At 37.1% G+C, this 26823-nt stretch overlaps 1 protein-coding gene across 6 annotated transcripts in view; it reads left to right on the top strand.

Annotated features, from left to right (window-relative positions):
* Positions 1-20327, top strand: part of syt2a (synaptotagmin IIa) — a 109595-nt gene extending 89268 nt beyond the window's left edge. For 3 of the 6 annotated variants that reach the window (XM_079802953.1, XM_079802952.1, XM_079802955.1), the window contains 7 exons: positions 287-447; positions 11142-11267; positions 14009-14176; positions 14257-14424; positions 16240-16357; positions 18959-19092; positions 19173-20327. In XM_079802953.1, the coding sequence (XP_079659079.1) occupies positions 287-447; positions 11142-11267; positions 14009-14176; positions 14257-14424; positions 16240-16357; positions 18959-19092; positions 19173-19388 (1091 nt within the window). In that variant the 3' untranslated portion in view covers positions 19389-20327. Of the gene's footprint in view, positions 1-286; positions 448-11135; positions 11268-14008; positions 14177-14256; positions 14425-16239; positions 16358-18958; positions 19093-19172 lie in introns of all 6 variants that reach the window. The other 3 variants (XM_079802951.1, XM_079802950.1, XM_079802954.1) reach the window with 1 other exon arrangement.
* The last annotated feature ends 6496 nt before the right edge of the window (positions 20328-26823 follow it).

Genomic DNA, 26823 nt, shown 5'->3' with positions numbered 1-26823 from the left:
CAATTAACCATGGTTCATACAGATTACATAATCAGAGAGTATTTGTTTTCAATTTGTATTGGTTTGTTTAAAAATAGACATTTCAAGCTTTCTATAGATATATTTCTCATGTCTGTGAGGTAAGTATACACTGAGTTTCAGTTCATTTTTGTGAAACGCTCCAGTCCACGGAGACTGAGACGGCAGAAAGACTGTTTGTTTTCTATATTTTACAAAAGTACAATATTTGATTGTTATTGTGAGTGAGCACAAATAAAAGTTCTCTCACTCTTTCTCTCACTTTTAGTGCCTCCCTGGGCCATCATCGCCATCGCGATCGTAGCTGTGGTCCTCATTCTCACGTGCTGTTTCTGCATTGTTAAAAAGACCTGCCTTAAGAAGAAAAAAGGCAAGAAGGGAAAGAAAGGAAAAGGAGAAATGGGAATGAAGAACATGAAGGGAGGAGAGGTACGCCCACCCGACACCAAAGCTCTTCAGCCTTAAAGGGATAGTTCACCCCAAAATGATAAACTCTATCATCATACAGTACTTACTCATTCTGATTAAGCCTCGAATCTCTTTCTGTCATGACATAAAATGAGATGTTGTTCTTTAAGAGACAATAAAAGTAGAGGGTGATTCATAATGGCATGATATAGAAAATAGTGTTATTTAAGGATCACTGAGAAACTAATATTGTTTTTATTAAAATGCTGAATAGGTTTTATTTTTATATTTTAAGTAATTACAATTTTTAAGATACAGTTTTAATAATTTTGTTGTATGTTTTTAATATGTCTATATAGTTATTTAAATGTTTATTAAAACTAAAACCACAAAAAACCCACTTTTGTTACTTAGTGCTGTCAAATCAATTCGAAATATCGAAATATATTTACCAACATTTATGTTAGATGCGATTAATCATGATTAATCGATTTGTCAGCAAGTAACAAAAGTGTTTTTTTTTGTGGTTTTAGTTTTAGTTAACTCTAACAACCTTTAAAAAATAACATGAAAGTATCAGAAATTCTGAAAAAAACACTGTTAATTATACCAAGCTGATGCTTTTTTGTCCTTTCGGAGCTTGGCAGTAAAAATCACCATTCACTTTCATTGTATGATAAAGCAGCTGCTTGCACATTCTCCTAAACTCCTTTTATGTTTCACAATAGAAAAGAAAATGTTTTGGAATGACGTGAGAGTGGGTAAAAGAGTAAAATGTAAAACTTTGGGGGAACTATTCCTTTAAAACTGCAGTCACGGCTGTGTTCAAAGGAACAGAAAGATTAACGTTTTTCCACTGCCTAATTTCCATCTGTTGCTAATGAGTTTAATAGGGTTCAATACATATCTAATCTGAATCTTTCACTTGTTTAATGCTTTTAAAGCTTTTGCACAAGCAATATATTTGAAAGACTCTACAATCTCAAAACATCAAAGCCTGTCTTTTAAAAATAAACGGCTGTGTTACTACCTCACATATCCTTAATATAGCTTCTAGGTCAAGCAAATGGATGGTTGGTATTCTGAAAAGATTTTTTACCCATTTAATATTCATAGAATATAAAATATTCAGTGTTGTACGTCATTCGCTGCCTGTAAAGCAGGAAGGCTACATGAAAGATTTCCCGCCACATCAATTCACTTGCCGTGTTCGTATAATTTGGTTTCTAGAAGAATGTATGTGCTGTTAATCTCTTGTGCTTTTGTGTTAAAAATGACACATTTTCCAGCGAATGCACAGCCGCACTAAATCTTTTTTTTTAATCTCTGTTTTGGAAATAAATGATCTGAACAGCTAAAGAGTTTTGCTATATTTGCTGTGTTGTGTCAGATCCCGCTGTGTGCTGTGTTTGCTATTGTGACAAGCAAATATTCTTTTAGGAATCCTGTCATATCTTATTATATAATTTTCTTTATAAATATGACAAAACTATGACAAAATCAAATATTAATATAAATGTGTATATAAAACACAATTCCAAAGCACATCTTCTGTACTGTTATGTATCTCAATTCAGGGTTATTATAGTTGACTAAAACCTTTTAAAAAAGCACTGAAATAAAAAGGATGCTCACTGAAATTATGAAATAATAAAAATAAAAAATAAAAACATTTCAGCTAGTTGCCAAAGCAATATTTCTCATTTTCAAATAGTTTAAATTACTAAAACACTTACTTAAATTACTAAAACCTTAAATAAAATTAAAATGAAACTGTAAAATAAAATACAAAATAATAATTAAACTAATTCAAAGTATTAAAAATTGTAGGCCTATCTTAAATTATACACTGTCTCAAATAAGATCAGCCTTAAAAATATGATTGCTTTAATAGTTATTAATATTATTTAATATTTTTCACCTTTATATAATAGTCATTATTTTAGCTGTCAGTAATATTATGCATTTTAAATTTTAAAAATGTAGTTTTAGCTACATAATAATTATCTTAAATAATCAAAACACTCAAAACAAAAAAATTATTTGAATGTTTAATTTTCATTTCAATCATAGCATTTTATTATTATTATTAACAACTAGTGTTACAATAAAGTCATAATAAAATTTTATAATATCCTTTATGGCAGCTACCAGCAAACATTCACCAACAACCTAGAGATAAACTGAATATCAGTTTATAAAGCGTCACCAATCTGGCTTAGTTTCGCTTTATTTAGGACATATTACAATTGCCCTATGTCACCCTTACTGTACAGTAAAATGCATCTATGTGGTTCACTTCTCAAATTGTATTGGTTAAATTTGTTATGCAATGTTTAATGTATTATCCAATAACATAATGTGTTTATTTAAAGCAAAATGTGTCATTTTTGATACATGTCCATTGAGTGTTACTTGATTTCCTCTACTTGATTCTGTCTTCTGTGAGTTCAATCTCTCCCTCTCTCTCCATTTCTTCATCTCTCTATCCTCCCCGCTTTGTGTCTGATTATGTGCTCCGTGTATCTTGACTGTCGTGGACCTGTCATCTTACGGTAGGTGTGACATGGCTTGCAGCGCCCCTCTCTGACCGCCTGGTTAAAGCTCAGACCAGGGCCGGGGAAATGGGCTATGAAAAAATGGCTGGGAATGAAATCTTTGGCTTCTTTTTGAGTCTTGCAAGCTGCAGGGGTGCTGAGGTTGCTTGAGGACTAGTTTGGGGTTGGTTTGGGGAGGGCTCGCATTCCACCAGTTTGACATGCCACACTGGCGTTTGGGGAATTAAAGCCAAACGGGTAGAAGGAATGGCCCTTTAGAAGTGGATGTGCATTTGGTTATGAACTTAAACTTCATCCTAGCTTATTGAAAAACACCAACACACCAATCCTCACTAACATGCATGTTGAAAGGGTACGGTTGGTGGTTTGTCCTCTAAAAGCTGCTCCACCTATCTAATGTCACGATTTGGTCCGTTAAACGATCCCTAAGATAAGTTGTTATCCAACAAACATACATATCTGCATACTTTAAACCTTTCTTAAAGCAGATAGTCGGCTGTAAAAGAAAACAGGAGGAATTTCAAGATGCGGTGAAGCAGCATTTGAGACAAAGCCCAATGCATGCCCTTCATACAGGCACCAGTGAATGACCATGACTTGACTTGAGAGTAACTTTCCTGGACGACCCATTGTGTGGAAACAAACAAAGAATCTGTTGCTTTCTTCCTGAAATGTAGAGATGAGCCGTGGGATGGAGTAGGTGGCGTGGAAAACAGCCTTTCAACAAGAGACATATTTCAATTGTTTTGTTTGTTTTATTTATTTTGTATGTGTGTGCTAGTGTGTGTGTGTGTGTGTGCGCGCGTAAGTTTAGTGTGCTTTAGTTTGAAATAACGTTAAGGGTGATGTGTGTATTTTCAATGTTAAAAAAAGTTCTCCCATCCCAGCTCTTAAAGGTGCAGTAAGTGATTTCTGAAAAACACTGTTGATATTTGAAATCAACCCAAACAAACACACCCCTCCCTCCCTTAAATAACAGACAACACGCAATGCGAATGGATGTCTTTTTATCATAGCAGAAGTGAAGCAAAATAATGCTTGAATAAAGCAAAGAGGACGAACAAACAACAAGGAAGAAGAAAACATTTACATACAGTTCACAAGAGTATATACAAGCAAGAGCTTGTTGTTAGTCACCAGCAGCACAGCAGCTCCAGACAAACATTGACATTCAGAACTGTCCTGTTACTGCAGATAATATTACAACAGCAGCATATATTGGTTCTGTGAAACATTGCAAAACCAATGTTACTCAAGTATGGAGCAGAAACAATGTAACCTCGCCGTCTGTTTTCAGGCCTTCCCGCTCCAGCACTGGAAAGCTTTTCTAATATTATCACGTGTCCTAAACCTCTTGCCTGATCACAACCAGTGATATTCCTCTGAACTTTTCTCTTTTGTAATGTCTCTCTGCCATCTCTCTTTCTACAGTCTTCCTTCAAATCTCCCTCTTGCTCACTCTCTCTCCTTCCCCATCATCATGAGTGAAACACGCCCCCTACTGCTGATTGGCTCACTCTCTCTCCTCCCCCATCATGAGTGGACACACCCACTACTGCTTATTGGCTCACTCTCTCTCCTCCCTCATCATGAGTGGACACACCCCCTACTGCTGATTGGCTCACTCTCTCTCCTCCCCCAACATGAGTGGACACACCCACTACTGCTTATTGGCTCACTCTCTCTCCTCCCTCATCATGAGTGGACACACCCCCTACTGCTGATTGGCTCACTCTCTCTCCTCCCCCATCATGAGTGGACACACCCCCTACTGCTGATTGGCTCACTCTCTCTCCTCCCCCATCATAAGCGGACACTCCCCTGCTGCTGATTGGCTACAAGTGTGTTGTGGTGCTCCGTCTGATTCACTTTCAACAGCTTTTCTCAGAAAGTACTTACTGCATCTTTAATGAAAACAAAGTGGAAATATGTGATCTTTGCTGAAATGTTACAGATTTTTTTTTTTTTTAAATGATAGCCTGAGCTTTAAATGTGTGGTATCATTCCGAAACCACAGAAAAATACATTCTGACAACTGATAACTATCCTGATGTCCAAGACAGCAGATTATGAACAATACAAACCCCTAAAAATTATACAATTTCACATCCAAAGTTTGGGGTTGTTAAATTTTTTTGGTATGTTTTTTACATTCTTTGACTCTTATGCTCACCCATGCTGCATTTAATTGACCAAAACTACATTAAAAACTGTATTAAACAATTTAAAATAACGAAATACATGTATAAATATATTTTAAAATGTAATTTATTCCTGTGGTCAAAGCTGAATTTTCAGCATCATTACTCCAGTCTTCAGTGTCACATAATCCTTCAGAAATCACTCTGATATGATGATTTGCTGCTCAAGAAAAAAAAAAATATAATGTTTAAAACCATTGTGCTGCTTAATATTTTTGTGGAAACCATGATGCATTTTTTCAGGATTCAAAAGAACAGCATTTATTTGAAATATAACTATTTTGGAACTGAGGTTTTATTGTCACTTTTGATCAATCTAATGCTTCCTTATTTAAAAAAAACAAACCTGTTTGAAAACAATCCTTATCTTTGCAGTTCCACAAAGGTTATGGCGCCGAAATTACACACTTCACCTTTGAAATCTCACTGCCCCAATAACTTTACTTTATCATGTAAAAACCTTTTTAAAGGTCATCATGATTAATCATTTTACCTAATGCACATACATTTTACCGGTTGTTGAAAAATAAAGGACTTCATGAATTTTGGGCACAAAACAGGCATGTATTTATTCTTGGGGTAGTGAATAGCTAGTGAATAAGCTTAAATTATGAACTTAAATCATAATGCAATGAACAACATGGTTAATCATTACATGCTGATTTGATCCCAGGGCTGTTGGTGCAAGTAATCGTTTATTGTGAGTGATTGATTTCTCCTTCACCCTTTCTTATTCCATCTGCCACCTTTACTAAGATGAATGTGCTGTAACTTAGCATGACTGCCTCTGAATGCTCAATGCAAGTTACGTAAGAGAACCACCGCACACTTCATATTAAGAATACTGCATTAGTCTGATACATCATTAATCATCCTCCAGATTTAATGCCAGCATCGCAATGATTTTATTCACTATGGCTTGAACAATTATGCAATCAATACAGAATATTTTCAGACTTTGCATTTTGTGTCTTGGCATGCATGAATGCATTCTACCATGTCAGTTAGAATTTAAGAAATTGTGTTTTTTGATGTGTGTGTGTGTGTGTGTGTGTGTGTATATTTGGGGTGAGTGGTCAGTAAGGACAAATCCTCACCCCAAGCATATTTTGTTCTTTTTAGAGACATTGTGATTCAACTCTTTTCGTTTGTCTTGTATTCTTGTATTTATTTTCTTTTCTTGTTTTTCCCAAAGCTGAACCAGACATCTCCATCTATGTAAGCTAATATTTGCTGTTTCACTAGCATTGCGTTTGAGGCTGCATTAATTCTTCAACGTGCATAACAAATCTCAGAAATGCTTGATCTCATGAACAGTCACAGCAGGGATCCGGTATAAACTTGCTGGGGGTCACTGCTAACCCAAAAAAGCAGTGTTAGTCATGTAACAGGGTTATGTATAGTTTAACTCCCTCTCTTTGAGAGGACACAAATGCTAGGCTAGCAGACTGAGACTTTTGGTTATCAGCGTAAAGTCTGGTCTACTTTAATGCTTACCCAGCTAACAGGGAACCTTCTCAGTACGTTTTGGCAAGGTTCTCTCAAAGTTATGAACAAATGTTCTTCTGGTAACATTAATAGAACATCCTTTCAAAGTTTTCTGGTCTTTAACCCTTAAATGCGTGAATGTTTTGCCAATCATTCTTACATATTCGGGTCTTTAGCGACCCGGATCTATATCTAACACGGATGGATCTCTATCTGCTGTGATAATATAAAACTCTCCTGATATTAGAGAAACAATTACAGAAGAGTAAAATAAATCATATTTTGTAACCTTTTGGTGCTTGTAAGGGATCAGTTTGAGAAGATGTTTTATCCCATCATCTCTGTCCTCATCAGAGCTCATTTCCCAGTTCATTCAGCATCTGCCTCATATTCACCAGCTCAAACATATTCTCAAAACTATAAACATCTTCAAAATCAATATTTCGATCTCTGACAGCTTCTTCAGCAGATCCACCATCAGTGACAGTGACAGTAATATTTGACTACGTTCAGTTCTTGCTCTGCAGTAAATCTCTGAGACATTTCAAGTTTTGCTGATGATTCTTCTATTCTTTTGTTTTCTGCCTGTGGTAACTATGAGTGAAACGTCACTTCATCATTGTGTGTCAGACATTGCCACCTTGAGGAATAAAGGTGAACTGCACTTATTCAGTCATCAAATATTCAATTATTGTTGTGCAGAAAAAAATATATGTACAATCTTACACACCTCAGGTTGTTAGCGACCCTATACAATTTTCACAAAAAAAATGAATGGAAAAACAGGCATTATTTTATCTTTTATATATATATATATATATATATATATATATATATATATATATATATATATATATATATATATATATATATATATATATATATATATATATATATATATATATATATATATATATATATATATATATATATATATATATATATATATTGTTTATAATGAATTGGTTGAGGAATACTAAGAAGATTGATGTCTAACTTTAAAAAAATTATGAGGAGGAGGGTAGTGAATGACGTCCCGGGTCGCTAAAGAGGTTAAATGCATATCTCAGGTCTCTAGTGACCCGGGATGTCATTCACTACCCTACTCCTCATTTATTTTTTAAAGTTAGACATCAACCTTCTTAGAATTCATTGTAAACAATATAACAAGAAAAAAATAAAATTTTAAAATAATGCCTGTTTTCATATTCATATTTTGTAAAAATTGTGTAGGGTCTCTAATGACCCGAGGTGTGTAACAGTGTAAGTATGTTTTTTTCTGCACAATAATAATTGAATCTCTGATGACTGAATAAGTGCAGTTCACCTTTATTCCTCAAGGTGGCAATGTCTGACACACAATGATGAAGCGACGTTTCACTCATAGTTACCGCAGGCAGAAAACAAAAGAATAGAAGAATCATCAGCAAAACTTGAAATGTCTCAGAGATTTACTGCAGAGCAAGAACTGAACGCAGTCAAATATTACTGTCACTGTCACTGATGGTGGATCTGCTGAAGAAGCTGTCAGAGATCTCAATATTGATGTTGAAGATGTTGATAGTTTTGAGGATATGTTTGAGATGGTGAATTTGAGGCAGATGCTGAATGTACTAGGAAATGAGCTCTGATGAGGACAGTGATGATGGTATAAAACATCTTCTCAAACTGAACCCTTACAAGCTCCAAAAGGTCACAAAATATGCTTTATTTTATTCTTCTGTAATTGTGACTCTAATATCAGGAGAGTTTTATATAAATGTGACAGGTAGAGATCCATCCGTGTTAGATATAGATCCGGGTTGCCAAAGACTCGAATATGTAATAATGATTCGCAAAACATTCATGCATTTAAGGGTTAATAATGTTCTTAAAATGTTAACACAAAAACATTATACATCATTCATGGAATGATTTTTCTGAAACGTTTTACTTGGACGTTTGTCTAACATGTTGTTACTTGTTTCAAAATGTTCAAAGAGCATTCAAAAGTAACATTCCAATAATTTTTACCTTAATTTAAATTCTGTCATTTACTCACCCTCAAGTTGTTCTAAACCTGTATGAGTTTCTTTTTTCTGCTGAACACAAAAGAAGATTTTTTTTAAGAATGTTGTAACCAAACAGTTCATGAGCCCCATTGACTTCCATAGTATTGTTTTTTTTCTCCATACTATAGAAGTCAATGGGGCTCATCAACTGTTTGGTTACAACATTCTTCAAAATATCATCTTTTGTGTTCAGCAGAAGAAAAAAAACTCGGCGATTTGATTTTGTCCTGCAGCTCAGTCTGGAAACCTGTGCATTCATTTCTACTGCTTCTGTTACACTTTTGCGGGAACCAATCACAGACTGGCTTATCCATCTGGCGCGCTATTGGCGGGTTTAACACGATGACGGATAGAGAAGCGATGGGTCGTTGCCCGTTGATCACGCCTCTTGTGGTCTGATTGGTTGAAGGACTATCCAATTGCGTACAGAGTCATTTAATTTATGCTCGTTTATCACGCCTCTTGTGCAGTAGAAAATACAGAGCAGACTCCCCAGACCAATGTTCATTATTAAATTGAGGTCTGGTTATCTGGTGATAGCAGACAACCTTTAATTTTAATAAAACCAAGAAGAAACATTTTTAAACTGCATGTTTTGAAAGTTCAAAGAACATTTAAAAATGACTTTTTCATAATGTCAGCAAAACGTTCTAAGAAAATAATTTGTTAGCTGGGTATTCTGGACAAGAACAGCATATCTAGAAAGGACAAAACTAAATAATTTGACAGACAAGAAACCAAGTTTGTTTCGTTTTTATCTTTTAGGGATTGGACAATCTTATAAGGATAGTTCACCTCAAAATGTAAATTCTGTCATTTACTCACCCTCATGTCGTTCCAAACCCATTAGACTTTTGCTTGAAACTTTAGAGATTTCTGTCCTTCCATTGAAAGTCCATTCCACCAAAACGTTGATGTTTCAAAAAGTTCATATATTTGACATATTTTACCATATTTGATGTGATCTTTGTGTTGATCAGAGTTTATCTGTGAATAAAAGCCTAAATTAAATCCGTTCATCACATAAAGTGATTGTGTCTCTTTAGAAGTCATGTATTAAACTGCTTCATTCATATTGATTACTTTTACATTCTCTTTATGAATGTTTTGTCTTCATTTGTGTTTTGAAGATGATCAAACAATTAATGGGTTTAGAACGACATGAGGGTGAGTAAATGATGACAGAATATTTTTTAGGTGATCCCTTTAAAGTGATGATAGACCGGGATTTAAAAACCTCATTCAAATATTAGCACACAAGTAGTTATAAAGAAAACACAGGAGAAGTGAATGTAAAATGATAAATATCGGTAGACCTTCAACACCATTTCTGTCCACTTAAAGTGAATTAGTTATGGGCACACATCTAATTTATTCTCTACTCAGTGCCTTAAGCGAAACTTTTAATGAAATGCAATAAAACAGACCTCACATTCTTTGGCAAATATCTTATACAGTGCCCACACATTTCAAATTGTTGGAAGAATTTTAGTAGCAAAGAATGTTTCATAGACTCTCAAAGACACTGGCCTTGACTTATCTGAAAAAGAAAATATGAGCATATTTTCACCAGAAAACATGTCATTATTTCTCCTTACTGCAATTAATTGGATTTTTCTTCCTTTATGATTATACTACTAGTTATGTTTAATTCAATCAAAATTGTGTACAGTATATGCTATTGTATATATAGCACACAATAGACAGCCTCGTGAAGCTATATTTCTGTAATATCCAATTACAGCACAGGGCACAAACGTATTAATTACAACTGAATCATTAGATGAAATTAAATCACCAACAGATTAAATGACGATATAAGTTCATTAAGATTCAGTTCAGCTTTTTCCATTGTCATTTCGAAGAGCAGCAGGGAGGAACCATGAGAAATAATGATGTGTAAAATAACACTTATTCTGCTCGTGTACTGATCTTTAGTATCTGTCTGCCGCAAAATTTCTTCCAAATTGTCCATAATTTTACATTTTATATGTGAGCTGATATGAGTATCGGCTTTAAAGCACCAACACTTCCCTTCTGTATCCATTCTAAATCTTTTCTTCCTCTGTAAAAGCGAGACTCTGGGTTTTATTATACCCTGCAGGCTGAGAATAAATTTATGGACAGACTGCATTAGAAGGACTACAATCATTCGGTCTGACATTCCCTCTACAAAGAAATGTATATTATTGCAAATGGTGTCATGAAAGGAAAAGTGAAATCAAGTCATGTTGCTATGAAGGTCATCGCTGACACAGTTACATACAGTAACACCCGGGTGGTTTGACACCTGGCAAACTTCAGGTAAGCTGAGAATTGACCCAACGACCCATGTTTGGGGAACTTCATTTACCTTCATCACCCTTGTTTTAGTTTCTCCTGTAACGCCATCTGTGCTTTTGTCTTTCCAGAAACAGGAAGAGGATGATGATGAAGAAGATATAGACGTGGGAATAACTGAAGAGAAAGAGGAGGAACCTAAAGAGAAGGAGAAGCTTGGAAAACTACAGTTCTCCCTAGACTATGACTTCTCTGATAACAAGGTAACTTGTTCATTTAACTTTTTACAGTATGTTTAAACAAATCAGATTTAATATCTAAGTTTATAACCCAATAATAACCAGAATGTGTTTTTTTTTTTTTTTTGCATCTTTCATATGAAAATGCTACGTTCTTTAGCAAGTTTTGTATATTACTGTAAGTGCACATTATTTCATGTAAAAATTATTTAAAGGGTATACATAACACACACAGTTTCTGCCAATCTCATATTAATCATGAGTACCTATAGAGTGGTATTGCATCCTTCATATCTCCAAGAGTCTAAATCATATTTATAAAAGACAGATACGCTGTACCGATTCTTTCTGAAAACAGCCAAACTTGTTTGGGCGTGCAGTGGGCGGAGCTAAAGAGTCACGAACACACACACACACAAAATACATCATGGCATTATCCCTGGATAACTTTCTATTCACTATGCGTTCGTGTTGTTCACATTATATGCACTTACATGCCGATTGCCAAAAAAACAGATATTTGATGCAGTTTCACTCACCGCCTGCGGTTTTGACTTGTGACCAGGAACAAACAAACACACTTGCAGAACTCCTTTGCTGCTCCAGGAAAACAAACTGCATCCACTGTTTCCTTAACGCTGGGTTATTTGGGAATCTGAACATGGTTATCTTTCCCTCACAACCAGAAACACACTTCTTTAGTGACGTCATTGATTTTGTGGTCTAAAAACAAAATGGCAGCACTGCCGACGGCTTTCGTAACCGAAAAAAGCTCATTGATGGGCGTTCTCTTGCTCTCGCTGCGGTTGATCTGTGCGTGCTCATCCGGGAGAAGTGCCCATACAAGCAATTCCGCCCTTTATGATGTCATACAGGGCCATACTCGGGAAAAAACTTTCTGAACCATATTCAAATCCTGAAGGAGTAATAACTCGTTTTGACTATGTGAATCCAACTCTTTAACAGTGTAAATAATGCATGAAATAGCATTAAGGCCTGTTCACACCGGGATGATTTTCGCGTTTATTGACGACGTTTAACACCTCATGACTAAACAAAGGGCACCAATGTGAGTGTGCACACCGACGCGCAAAACGGCAGGCGTAAAAGCGTTATTTTAAAAAGAACGCTTCGGGTTCGTTTTTTTATTTTGATGAGATTTCCGCTTTTGTTCACGTGCCTGGAGCTGCTGAAGTGACAGTAAAACACGACTTGGTGGCGCTCAAGCACAAAACGGTCTTGCCGAGCACACATTGATACGACGAAGAAGTAGTAAGTAGACTAAGAAGAAGATGAGCTGCTAATGCTGCTTGCCAGTTAGCAAAAAGTGTGTGAATGGTTTTGGCCATAGACATAATATGTCTATGGTTTTGGCAAGCACGTAAATACTGTCTCTCTTCTTCTTCTGTGTGACAAGCGAGTGTCAGAAGCGTAAAGTGCCGCCGCATCAGCTTGTGTACCGGGAGCGCTATCTTTTGAATGTGCACGTTCACTCGGCGCATCGCCAGTGAAAATCGCTTGGGTGTGACTGTGAACACTCAAGACGTGCTGAAACAAGTCACAAAAAACGCTGCCGACAAGCGTGTGCGATATTCGTAACGGTGTGTACAGGCCTTTAGTCACAACTTTTTATCTTTTGTCAAATCAACTTAGATAATTCATGTGATTCAGATAACAGTTTTTTTGTTTTGTTTCTATTTCTTAAACCAATCTCTTTTGTTGTATTAACAAAAAAAAATCAATTTCAATTAACTCAAAATGTTAAGGCAACCAGGTAACTTTCTTTAAGTTAAACTAACAAAACATTTTTACAGTGTGGTGTTATTTTAGTTCCCAGGATGCCCTTCGGTAAAAAGAGTAGATGTGTAACCCCGGCATCCTGGCCAAATTTGCCCATTGGCCTCTGTCCATCATGGCCTCCTAATAATCTCCATACATACTGATTGGCTTCATCACCCTGTTCTCCTCTTCACCAATCAACTGTGTAGTGTGTGTTCTTGTGCAATATGGCTGCCGTCGCATCATTCATGTGGATGCTGCACATTGGTGGTGGTTGAAGAGATTCCCTCCTTATATGTAAAGCGTTTTGAGTACCCAGAAAAACGCTATATAAATGTAACAAATTATTATTATTATTATTATTAGTTCTGTGTCATTAAGATACTATTATAGTGTTTATTAATATTTTAAAATAGTTTTTATTTTTATATTTTAATTTGAGTAATCTAGCTGTTTTTGTCATTTTTATTTTTTAAATATGTCTAGTTTTTATTAACTAAACTAAATAATACAGAGGAAAATCAGTTTGAAGAATGCATTCGTGGAAGGACGTTAAACCAAAGTACACATTTTGCCCTGGTAGCTAGTGGAAATAAAATACTTTTATTTAATTCTATTTGGTTTTATTACTTAACTATGCGGTTACATTTACCTTTGTTTGGCAAATTTCAATGGATGAAATACAGCTATTTCGACAAGGAACAAACGCGATTGCAGATTTAGCAGCGTGTTCAAGTTGGTCGCACTGATTCGCCACATTGTCCAAGAGAAAGCTGCTTGGTTTGAGAGTGATAATAGACGATGGACCTTTTTAGCCTGACTGCTAATGGGACCACACCTTTAGATTTTCTTTAGAAAATCCTTTTGGTTTCATCTAGTTTTGAAAAGTTAGGAACTCTGTGAAGTCAAGTAAAATGTAATAACATATTTTCCCTAAATCTTGAATACATTCGTATTTTAAAGAGTGACACTCTTTTACAATGTAGCTATCAGTGGGCATCCTGCAAGCTGCAGATCTTCTCTCCATGGACAGTGGTGGCACCTCAGACCCGTACGTCAGAGTTTTCATTCTCCCGGACAAGAAGAAGAAGTATGACACCAAGGTGCACAAGAAAACCCTTAACCCTGTCTTCAACGAGACTTTCAACTTTAAGGTAGAGTGTCTTCAGTACAGTAGCAGTTAATGTCATCACTCTGTCTCGGCAGTCACTCATGAGCTGATGTTGATTTCTAGATTGCGTTCACTGAAATGGGAGGAAAGACATTGGTCATGTCTGTGTACGACTTTGACCGTTTCTCGAAGCACGATGTGATCGGTGAGGTGAAGATTCCCATGAACACCCTGGACCTGGCACAACCCATCGAGCAGTGGAGAGACCTGGACAGCGCAGAGAAAGAAGAGGTAAACCTGTCCTTCATCTGTCATTCCCATCATGTTAACAAGCAGCTGTCGCCACCTAATAATAATGAGAGTTACTGAAATAGTATTTCTAAACATGCTGTTATGCCCGTAATGTTACATAATGCTTTTCTTTTCTACCTCAACACGTTACAAATGTGATGTTCCCTTTAGCAAATAATTTAATAATTGAAATATTTAATAACTGAAGAGACATTATTGATGTATTATTCATTGAAAATGAAATCCGTTTTTCAAAAATTATCATTGTGTCTTCATTTACTGTACTTACCCCCATGTTGTTCTAAACCTGTAGGATTTTCTTTCTTTTGAAAGATTGAGATGATTAGCCGAATGTTCAAGCTGCTCTTTTTAATTCATTTTAAAGTTAACACTGAAGAAAAATACCATAGAGGTTTTATCCATGTCTTTTGAAGTCAGTTGCTTTCTGTGAGGATAAGACTGAAAATCTTCCTAATCGAATCCAGTTTGTAAGATTTAAATATGCAAATTAAATTGTACACACAGATGAGCCAAAACATTATAACCGCCTGTCTAATATGCTGTTGGTCCTCTGCATGCTGCTTAAACAGCACTGACCCACTGAGGCAAGGACACTATGAGACCCCTGAAGGTGTCCTGTGGTTTCTGACACCAAGACGTTAGCAGCAGATCCTTCAGGTCCTGTAGGTTGCGAGATTGAGTCACCGTCTATTGAACACCAGCACATTCTACAGATGCTAAATTCTGGGGAATTTAGAGGCCAGGGCAACACCTTGAACTCTATCATGTTCCTCAAACCATTCCTGAACAATGTGTGCTTTATCCTGCTGAAAAAGGCCACTTCCACCAGGGAACACCAATGTCATGAAGGGGTGTACCTGGTCTACAACAATGTTTAGGTAGGTGGCACGTGTCAAATTGACGTCCTAATGAATGACCGGACCCAGGGTTTCTCAGAAGAACGTCTCCCAGAGCATCACACTCCCTCCACCGTCTTGTTGTTGTCCCACAGTGACCCTGGTGCCATCATTTCCCCAGGTAAACGGCGCACTTGTACACGCCTGTCCACGTGATGTAAAAGAAAATGGTACCCATCAGATTAGGTGACCTTCTTCCACTGCTCCGAGGTCCAGTTCCGACATTTGCGTGCCCATTGTAGTCGCTTTTGACAGTGGACAGGGGTCATCATAGGCACTGTGATCGGTCTGCAGCTACGCAGCCTCATACACAGTGTGATTCACTCTGTGTTGTGACACATTCCTCCCATAGCCATCATTAAAATGATGTGTGACCACAGTACCTTCTGTTGGCTCGCACCAGACGGGATTGCCTCAGTTTCCCTCATGCATCAATGAGCCTCTGGCGCCCAAAAGCCTGTCGCCGGTTTGTGTTTTGTCCCTCCTCAGACACTGTCGGTAAATTCTCACCCCTGCTGACCTGGAGAAACTCACAAGGCTCGCTGTTTCAGAGATGCTCTGACCCAGTCGCCGTGCAATAACAATTTTGCCCTTGTCAAAGTCGCTCAGATCTTTATTTCTGCCCATTTATTCTGCAACCAACACGGTGATCACGAGAACTGATTGTTTGTTACCTAATCTAACCCAGACCTTAATATGTGGCCATGTTAGGAGATGATCAACAATATTTAAATATATAATTTGCATATGTAAATCTTACACAATGAATGTGTTTTAATTGGTCATGTCACGATCGGACACACATCATTTGGCATCATTCATGTCAGACCTGAATAAAAAATGACAATTTTTGTGTGAACTGTCCCTTTAAGACCAACTATTTAATTTTTTTCCACAGCCTGAAAAGCTTGGGGATATCTGCATCTCTCTGCGCTATGTACCTACAGCCGGAAAACTCACCATCTGTATCCTTGAGGCGAAGAACCTGAAAAAGATGGATGTTGGGGGACTCTCAGGTACACACACACATATTGCAATGCCTTTTCTTTTTTCTCTATCCTCCAGAGAGTGGGTGGAGATAAAATCACGCAGAAGACTGGATGTTCCTGCATGTGCCATAACAATAAAAGAATGTTTTCTGTTTGTGCTTAGACCATATTTGTGCATGTTTTATTCATTCTTTGTTACAGCTTTAAATACTAGCGGTCATGTTTCTGTCAGACATGCACAGCAGGCTTCAGTGCTGCAGCAGCAGTGTACCTACTCGTGTCACAGCGGTAGCCATGCAGAAAAGATAGGGCTCACGTGCTGACTCTGCAGTCCTGCAGAGGACGTCCCCTCCAGTCAGTCCTCACTGCTGCCATCTGCTAGCGGCTCTGAGAACAGCACTTCTCAAAACAGTGCAGGGACCAGGATTAAAGAGTCCAAAAAGTCTTTCTTAACCATTGAATCTTGAGAGAAATCGGAAGTGATTCCAGAAAAGACCTGGGGTGCGTCTCAATCAGCTCCTTAGCTCCTTAGGTCATGAATCCTATCGTGTACACACATTTAGGCACTGGTGAGGACAGTAAGGACCCTGGCTCACTACACATTGGGACACTGAGGGTGACACGCCAACATTCTCATTGTACAACATCACTACTGGTATTTATGTATAACAGCAAACTGATATCTGATATACTTTGCTTGTTACATGCAACATATTAGCCTAAACCATTTGAACATAAATTATAAATGTTAGCTAGATTATATCCATTACCTGTCTATATCACTGATAAAAAATGCTCTTCTTAACTAGTATTTTTGTCTTGTTTTTAGTCCAAATAGCTAAAAAATCTTACATTAAGAAACATTTACTAGACAAGCAATAATAAAAATAAAATAAGCAAAATAATCTGCCAATGGGGTAAGAAAAATAATCTTGTTTTCTGTTTGAATTAAGATTATTTTGCTTACGCCATTGGCAGATTATTTTGCTTATTTTAAGCAAAAACTCCCTTAATTTTGAGTTATTTTCCCCAAAAAACTTTTGCTTGTCTAGTAAATGTTTCTTAATGTAAGATTTTTTTAGATATTTGGACTGAAAACAAGACAAAAATACTAAGTAAGAAAAGCATTTTTTGTAGCGATAAATGTTTATGATGAAATATAATTAAATAATGGAAGAAAAAAAAACATCTATCGCATTTCATTATGTGTAGTGAGTTGGCTTACGAGATTTATGTTTCCCGCTTAAAGGAACACTCCACTTTTTTTGAAAATAGGCTCATTTTACAAGTCCCCTAGAGTTAAATAGTTGAGTTTTACCGTTTTTGAATCCATTCAGCCGATCTTTGTATCTGGCGTTAGCACTTTTAGCATAGCTTAGCATACATCATTGATTCTGATCAGTTCATTAGCATCTCATTCAAAAAATGACCAAAGACACTTTCAATATTTTTCCTATTTAAAAATGGACTCTTCTACAGTTACATTGTGTGCTAAGACCAACTGAAAATGAAAAGTTGTGATTTTCTACACCTATATGGCTAGGAACTACTTTCTCATTCCTGCGTAATAGTCACGGATCTTCGCGGCCGTACCATGGCTGCAGCGGCGCAATGATTTGTTGGTATTCTGTGAAACATGGTGGTAGTTACACCTTCGACTTACTATCACAGCCCTTTACAACACACAGAACCATGGCTAATCACACAGCTAAATCCACAACACAATTTGTCGGCTGCAAGCCTGAAACTTTCTCTGCAACTACACAAACTTAGTGCCTGTCACATTGAAAGTTACCTAGCTGGGGCTACTTTCAGGCGCTGTAATATCATTGCGCTGCTGCAGCCATGGTACGGCCGCGAAGATCCGCGACTATTACGCAGGAATGAGAAAGTAGTTCCTAGCCATATAGGTGTAGAAAATCGCAACTTTTCATTTTCAGTTGGTCTTAGCACACGATGTAACTGTAGAAGAGTCAAGTTTTAAATAGGAAAAATATTGAAAGTGTCTTTGGTCATTTTTTGAATGAGATGCTAATTGACTGATCAGAATCAATGATGTATGCTAAGCTATGCTAAAAGTGCTAACGCCAGATACAAAGATCGGCAGAATGGATTCAAAAACGGTAAAACTCAACTATTTAACTCTAGGGGACTTGTAAAATGAGCCTATTTTCAAAAAAAGTGGAGTGTTCATTTAAGAACTTCCGTTAAGGGAACATATGAGCATCGATGCTCCCTGGTTTACACTGGATTTTTTAAGGAGCGAATGTGTCAGTGAACTGGCAACATTTTGAGATCGAGATAGCCCTCAAAATGGCCGACTCCCTGACTACTCAACTAGGGAGCTGATTGAGACGCACTCCTGGTGTTGGTGGACTAGTGAGAGAGATAGATAGATAGATAGATAGATAGATAGATAGATAGATAGATAGATAGATAGATAGATAGATAGATAGATAGATAGATAGATAGATAGATAGATAGATAGATAGATAGATAGATAGATAGATAGATAGATAGATAGATAGATAGATAGATAGATAGATAGAAACATGTAAACAACATGCATAACATAAAATGCCAACTGACACATGTATAATAACGACTGGCACTGGTAAACCTCTACAGATCCCTATGTGAAGATTCATCTTCTGCAAAATGGGAAGCGACTGAAGAAAAAGAAGACGACCGTGAAGAAGAACACGCTGAACCCGTACTACAACGAGTCTTTCAGCTTTGAGATCCCACAGGACCAGATGCAGGCACGGCTCAACACAAGAGTTTACCTTTTTGTGCTCCTTCAAACTTTGAGCTCAATATCTGTTTGTTTTTTTTCCATTAGAAAATACAAGCTGTGGTCACGGTGCTCGACTACGATAAGATCGGCAAGAACGACGCCATCGGGAAGATCTGGGTGGGAAGCAAAGCGCAAGGCACCGAGCTTCGGCACTGGTCCGACATGCTGGCGAACCCACGCAGGCCCATCGCTCAGTGGCATCCACTCAAACCTGAGGAGGAGGTGGATGCCACGTTAGCAGCCCTCACTGCCAAGAAGTAATCCTGTTCTTCTTCCTTCCCTCCTTCCCTCTCTCCTTTACCTCCTTCCTTTCCTTTCTTCCACTTTTCAACATGCACTACATGTCATCTTACCCAGTCAGCACTGAATTACAGCCATGGGCCACCAGCCTAAAGGTATTAAAGAAGATGATTCGGCCTCATCAACAGCTAAAATGAGATGGTGGATCAGTGTAATGAGCGAGACTGTTTCCACAGATGTTTTTGAAGACAGGCCGAGCTCATAGGTCTGTATATCCTTGAGGTGTATTCGCAGACGAGATGTAATCTCACATTCACACCCCTATATCCAACAGATCAACAGCATTCCAAAGTTTTCCATCGGGGACCAGGGATAGAAAACACTGCCTCTTCCACTGCCTAATTTAACACATTCCTTCTAGATTCTCTGGTCATCTAGATGAAATCAGTTCTGTTACATTTTTTGAGTCTGAAAGGACAGTTGAAGAATGGTTTATCAATATGAATTATGAAAGTAACAAAAAAAAAAAAAAACTAAAGGAAATGGGGACTGGAGAGATAGTTGGACTAGAGGCTCCTGACCCAGCCAGAAGGTATCTTTCAGGTGTCGATTACACTGCCTGCAAAACAACCTCTTCTTCCATTCTTCAGTTCCAGCTGTCAGATGGCTTCTTCCACTGCCCAACATCCTAACAAACCCTGACAAAAAGGAGACAAGCCTTGAAACATCACGAAATAAGCAATTCTTAGCTGCCAGGGAAGTCTTCCTGTTAGCATCGGTATATTTGTTTCTTTGTGTTGATTTCTTGTAAATGTCTTCTGCCTGAGCACTTTAAACGAAGGTGTGTTTTTGTTCCAGTCAATGCTTCGTTTTTAACCTGCTTTTATTTGTACCTGCATTCGGGAGTTTTTGTGTGTTTTTTTTATGTTCTGAACCCACTCATTAAAGGAATAGTTCACCAAAAAAAAAAAAGCTAATGAAGTCATTTACTCACTTGTCTTTCTAATGGCAGTGGTACACAAAAGGAGACGTTTCAAAGCATGTTCACGCTGCTCTCTTCCATCCAATGGAAGTCAATGGGGGCTGTCAAAAATATGAATCATCCATTTATTTTCCAAGTCTTCTGAAGTCTTTTAGAAGAAAAGCTTCAAGAACCTCAAAGGTCAGGCGCTTCATATATAGAACCTTTTAGGGGGTTCTCATCATGTTATCATTTTATTGATTTAGTTTAATTAATTCATTTTACTTTAATTCATTTTTAATGTGATGTTTTATTTAATTAAACAGCTTGGCATACTTTATCAGTAGAAACAATTCATTATAAAATGGTTAGTTCCAGTCCTTCATTCTGATTGGTCAATTGCTGTGTTTTATTCACAATAAAACAGGCCTATGACCGCTTTTCCCAACAGTTCTATGACTACACACCACCCTTAGCAACCACTTTTACCAACGTAAACATAATTGTTCTCATTGAAATTGTCCATTAAGCTTACTGTATTATCCCGTGCCTGACACTCACAGCGCTAGTCAAAGCATTTGTCTTTTGTGTTTTGCTCCGTGTTCACATCAAGTTTCAGTCCTTTCAATATAAAAGTAATTGAGGCTGGTCTGTTACAGAGCCATTGAGAGAGACAGCTCTGGTCTGTTATTGTCATGTTCTGGTAGTGCAATGGTCAAATGATAGGGGCTTGACGAATAAGGGAAGGATACGCAATGATTCAGAAGACCCAATCAGGGAGCGAATGTGGGCAGCCACATGTTTTCAAAGGCTCTTTTTTGGTCCATCTACACTAAAATGCAACCCCTGAGTTTGTCCAAAAGACTGTTTTCGAGGGTTGTGAGTAGTGTGGATGTCAGGCGTAACCGTAGCAAAAGTTATGCGTTTAAAAATATCTTGCTTAGCAGACGTGGTCACCATTCACTTTCATTGTGTGGAAAAGAGCTGCTTGAACATTCTTCAAAATGTCTCCCTTTGTCTTCTACGCAAGAAAGTAAGTCATACAGGTTTCAGAAAACATTGAGTGAACTATTCCTTCTGAGAACTTCCATCACGTTTTGTTTTCATGTAATACTCAATGTTTAAACCAGAAGTTATTATGGTTTTATGAGAAGAGTTGATAGAGGGTACTGTTATGTGTGTATTTACTGCACATCTTACCAAACACTGAACTTATTTGCACTACTGGAACTGCATTCTGTACATGTTGCTCGATCGATCTCAATATGTGCTTTTGTGATAGCGCATTCTTGATTCGAGCTGTCAGAGTTTGCATTTGTTTAAAAAGGGAAATTGTATCAACTGAAAGCTGCTTTAGGGCTTACAGTATGAGTCATTGTGTGAGGATGTGAATCTCAGAATATCATTTGCTTAAGACCGACACAGAACTAAATCTTTGTGCGTTTTATCCTCATATTGCCTGGAGAAACTTATTTGGCAATGACGATACCTTGTGATATTGGTTCAATTATTAAGTAGTTGGGAAATTAAGCAAATTCGTAAACCTGATTTGGATCAAGACCTTTTTTGGAGCATAATTTATTGAGTATAGAATTTTAAACCAGGCCAAAAACTACATGTAAAGACCCACGAGTGGATTTGAGGGAGACTTTGTTGTGTACATGCCGTAACCCATTAAAAACTCACTCTCGTAAGGAAACGTCACTTTAGCAGCTTTTAGCCTGCGCCAAACATCCCTCTACTGCCACATTCAGACTGGATGATTGTAGTAGTTTATCCAATCACTTTTAGGCTGAAAATGAATAGTCTGTGTTTGTGAAATTCAAAGTTTTTTATTGCAGAATGTCAGAGACTTTTTTAAATAACGAAAGACGACAGATTTGTCAGACTCCAAAAATGACAAAAGCACAATAAAAACACTCAATTCTGCACATACTTTATATTCCAAGCCTTCAGAAATCTCATAATAGCTTTGTGTGAGGAAGATACACTTACAAATTTACAAGTTTTAACAAGAAAGTAATTTACAAGAAAGACTTTCTTTCTTCTGTAAAACATTAAAGAAGACCAGTTTTTGTCCATTCAATGAATGTCAATGGGGTCCAAAACAAGATCGAACCCCATTGACTTTCATTGTATGGACAAAAAAAAAAAACAAAAAAAAATTTTTTTCAAAGTATCTTCTTTTCTGTTGCCTCAGAAGAAAGAAAGTCATACCAGTAAATTATTACAGAATTTTCCATTTTGGATAAGCATTCCCTTTAAGTCTTAAAGTTTTAAATATTTCCCTCCGCCATCAGCGTATTTTGTAAAGAAATATAATAAAACAAATTGTAGTTAAAGCCATTTTATGTCATTCAAATATGAAATATCTGAAGACCAGAGTTCGCGTTAACCGTAAATTTTCCGTCATCGGCGCATTTTTTTTGCAGTGAAAATCTGAAAGCCGTCTCTCATTTTGACAGATTACACTGAGTGTGATCTATTGTAACTGTAATTGATCGTTCGCAAAGACCCGCCCCCTTTAGTTTCTGTTGCTACGTCCGACAAGCCATGGTGCTCTTTCACCCCTACGAAGGGGTATTTTCACCCCTACGCCTAGGTGTAGGGGTAGGCGAAGGGTATTGAGGCGAAGGGTATATCTTGGGGATTGAGCCAAAGTCTCAACTCTCAAATTTGTCATTTTTAAAAGAAATTTAAACAATAAATACTGTTTTGTGGCTCTTTAATGTGTGGTGACAGATCACCGATCATCTCTTCCTTCTAGTTAAGTTATAGCATCAAATAAACATGAACGGAAAGACGTCAGTACACACCGTTTTTCAAGTTCAAGTCCACCGACGTTAATCTACTAACTCGCCTGACTGCTTTGTCGAACAAAATGGCGGATGACGGATTATGATTGGTCAGATTGCCTGTCAATCAAACTCCATGTAAAGGGTGAATTTTCACCTCCACCTCTCACTGACTATAGTTAATGGTCAGCAAATGGCTTTTCTAAGTTACATGACATTATCTACAAGCGTTCTGTGGTTGAAACACTGATTGAGCGATTACATGAGAGACGGATTTTGGTAAGTCGGACCGTATTTTTCAACATATTATCATTCATGTTTATTTCATTCTATAACATAGTAAAGAGGAAGGCATGATTGTGTACACTCGCGCTCCGCTAGGCGCTGCAGTGATCTCTTGCGCCACATTAAAAAGCGCCAAAACGGTATTTATTGTTTAAATGTTGTGATAAAATAGACAGAATTTGAAAGCTAAGAGTTAGTTTTTTTATCAAAAGTAACAAAGCACAAAGCTTTTATTGGATTTATTGAAAAGTGACACACAGTCTCTGTTCAACTTTCTCTTCATAAATAAATAAATAAATATATGATGTAGCCTATGCTTTTCCTGGAAGTTTGTGAATAAAAAACGAAAATGTGAACAAAAACCGAGCCTATTAAATGGCTTATTATCGTTAAAATATGGTTTGTTTGTTTAAAAGCCGCTTTAGTGACGTTTCCCTTGATAAAACAGAAGTTGCAATAGCAGGTATTTCCAAACACATTCACAGTGCCGTTTGACATTTCTGCAGGTCTAATGAATGTGTGATTATTTGTTTATCATGCTTTTGTTTATCGAAACTCTTCGTTTACTCTGTTAAATGTCATTTTTTCAGGTTTAATCTCTTACACAAATATGTCCCTTATTTCAAAGAACATTCACAGAAAAAAACCCCTAAAAAAACAAATCGTAACTTGCAACTAACACCCCCTCCCCAAACCCATAGGCGTGTAGTTTGACCTATATATGCATAGTTCCTACTTTATGATACTGCATGTTACAATACAAAAAGATGCGCATGTTTCAGAGATGAAGCAAAAAATATATTGTGTACCTAAGTAGGTGTTCTTTGTCATTTTATTAACAAAACGGAGGAGGATAAGATGCTGTGTATATTTTCTAATCAAATCAAATATGTATTTATTTTCTGTGAGTGGGTACTGGAGAGAATATGAAGTAAACTAGACTAACCTTCATTTTCAGATTCAATCCATGCCTGGACATCATGAGCAAATACTGTGTGTTAAGTGCTTCGTGTGAACTAATATAGAATGAAAACGTAGCCGCATGCTTGCCGTCTACTAATATTGTTAAGGAACAAAAATCTTTATTCATTTGAAAATGAGTTCTATTTATTTTTCAGAGTGATATTTCTGTCTCTTTGTCCGAATATGTTTGTGGGAAGTAAAAAATTCCAGCGGGGGCTCCAAGTGAACATTCCCCCCCCCTATCCTGTAGGATCCTGTAATCAGCAGAGTATCTCTGTCAGAAAGTTTTGGATCGTGCAGAATCATGAAAAATTTACACTTTATGATGATTTTTCCCCTTCTTTATCACTGTTAGTGCCAATGAGAGAAGTCACGTTTACTGCCATTTTATCTGACTTTACATCATTTTTACGTGATTTTTTCGGACCAACTGATTCCTACCTTGGTGACAAAGTTGCCAGAGCACAATAGTATCAATCGTGTTACGGAAAACTTGGAGTCCCCATTGTTTTCTAAAAAGCTTTTCTTTGTGAATCTTTTACATAATAACAGCGTTTAACTAGCCAATAAACAGTAAGTTTGTGTGTGCGAGTGTGACTTAAGATAAAGCCATAAGACTTGAGCTAAATCTTTGGAGCTCAGCTATATAGATGATCCTAAAACGTGTCCTCCTTTCATAGGCCGATGTTCCTCCTCGACATTCCATGTAGTCTGTGAAGCTACGGGGCCACACTGTTTCCTAAAATGTGCTAAGTTAAGAATTATTGGCAGTCTTTCTGTTAACAATGTGTCTTATCAATTTGTATTGATGTGTATTATGATGATTTCAGTCTATATTGAGTTTTGTAAACGCCTTGATTTAACACGAGGTGTGCTAGGGTCGCCTGTATGAACATGTAGACGTTGCCATTCCACTATGTATGTACAACACATGCATTTTCAAAAGGGCAATTAAAAAAAAGAGGTTTAGAATGGTTGTCTAACCATGAGAACACAGGATTGTAAAAGTTCTTGTTTTTACCATTTTAATAACGATTCACAATCCCAAATTCGGTATGGGAAAACTAAAAAGATTCAACAGAATGATGCAGAAATTCAGCTTGTCCAAGTAATTTCAATCAGCATTGCTTGAGGTTTGAGTGTGATTGCGTGTGACTAAAAATAATGCATAGGCCCTTTAAGAAATAATCATTTGTTGTGATGTGAATTACTCAAGCACTGCCATCCTGCCTATATGGCAGCATGCACAATGAACATTTGTTTGAAACATTCCTGATCGCCAACCATAGAGTTGTTACTTGCAAGCAAAGATATGTGGGAGCAGTTCAACACAAAAACAAAAAAGCGCTGATGGATTCCATCTTTATCTTGCTCTCCATGTATAAATCAGCTTACAAAACCAGCTCAGATGTCTTTGTAACGCTCTGTGACTGTTTTATGTCATAATGAGAGTCTTCTCTAACGCCCATAACGGAGACGTCTTCACCTTTGTTTTTTCGAACGCTAGCCGATGCTATCATGTCTGCTTTGGCGTAATTGCATAGATAAAGTTCTGGGGGGAAAGAATCAAAAGCCTGCCATTGTGTCTCTTTGATTTGATTCTTCTCTTGCACTTTTCATTCTGCTTATCTGGAGTTGTAAAATGCTCTTTTTTCTATCTGTGTTTTTTTTTTTTTTTTTTTGTCGGTGGGAGACTGCGAGGGTTTGGCCCTCAGGCTATGTTTGTACTTGTTTCGGTGTTCTCGTGTGTGTGCGTGTGTTCATGTCCGTATTGTCGTGCCTAGTGTGGATCAATCGCATGCTTTAGCCCTTGATGGGACACTTTGAGAAAACGTTGCTCACAGACTCTTCCCACAACCCTCTAGTGGACAGTACATGAGCATCAGCAATCCTTGTAAAGACGTCAAGGGAACCAAATAGCTCTACAGATTTATCATGTGTGTTACCAGCTCTGTACTGAAACAAATGAGAAAATAAAGGCCTTTTAATTACACTTAATTCTGGTTATAATGTGGTTGTACGTTATTTAACCCTGAATTCCTTTTCTGTTTGCTTTATTTATTTGGATCTATTACAGCTCTGACAATGTGCATGGATGCAGGTATTTAATAATCATAATAAGGTGGTACTGACTTCCAAAAAAAAAAGAAGTAAACTTTATTAAGTAAAGTTCAGGTATAGTTTCCAAGTGTAATTAATGTAGTAAGTATAGGCTACTAAAATCTAGTAATATACTTGTATGCAGTGTTGGGTGTGACGCATTACAAGTAACATGAATTGCGTAATCAAAATAATGTTGTCTTTTTTCATTTTGCCTGTGTTAATGCCAACTACATACATTTTGGCACATGTGTTTTTTATTTCACCCTCATTTCCTTTAATAAATAAATGTTATACTTGTAACATAATAGTTCCTCTCAGGACCTTACGGACAAAAAAGTCAGTGCAATTT

This window comes from Gobio gobio (genome assembly GCF_949357685.1).
Source record: "Gobio gobio genome assembly, chromosome: 21".
In the NCBI taxonomy this organism is placed as follows: domain Eukaryota; kingdom Metazoa; phylum Chordata; class Actinopteri; order Cypriniformes; family Gobionidae; genus Gobio; species Gobio gobio.
This window is presented reverse-complemented; position numbering and strand designations above follow the sequence as displayed.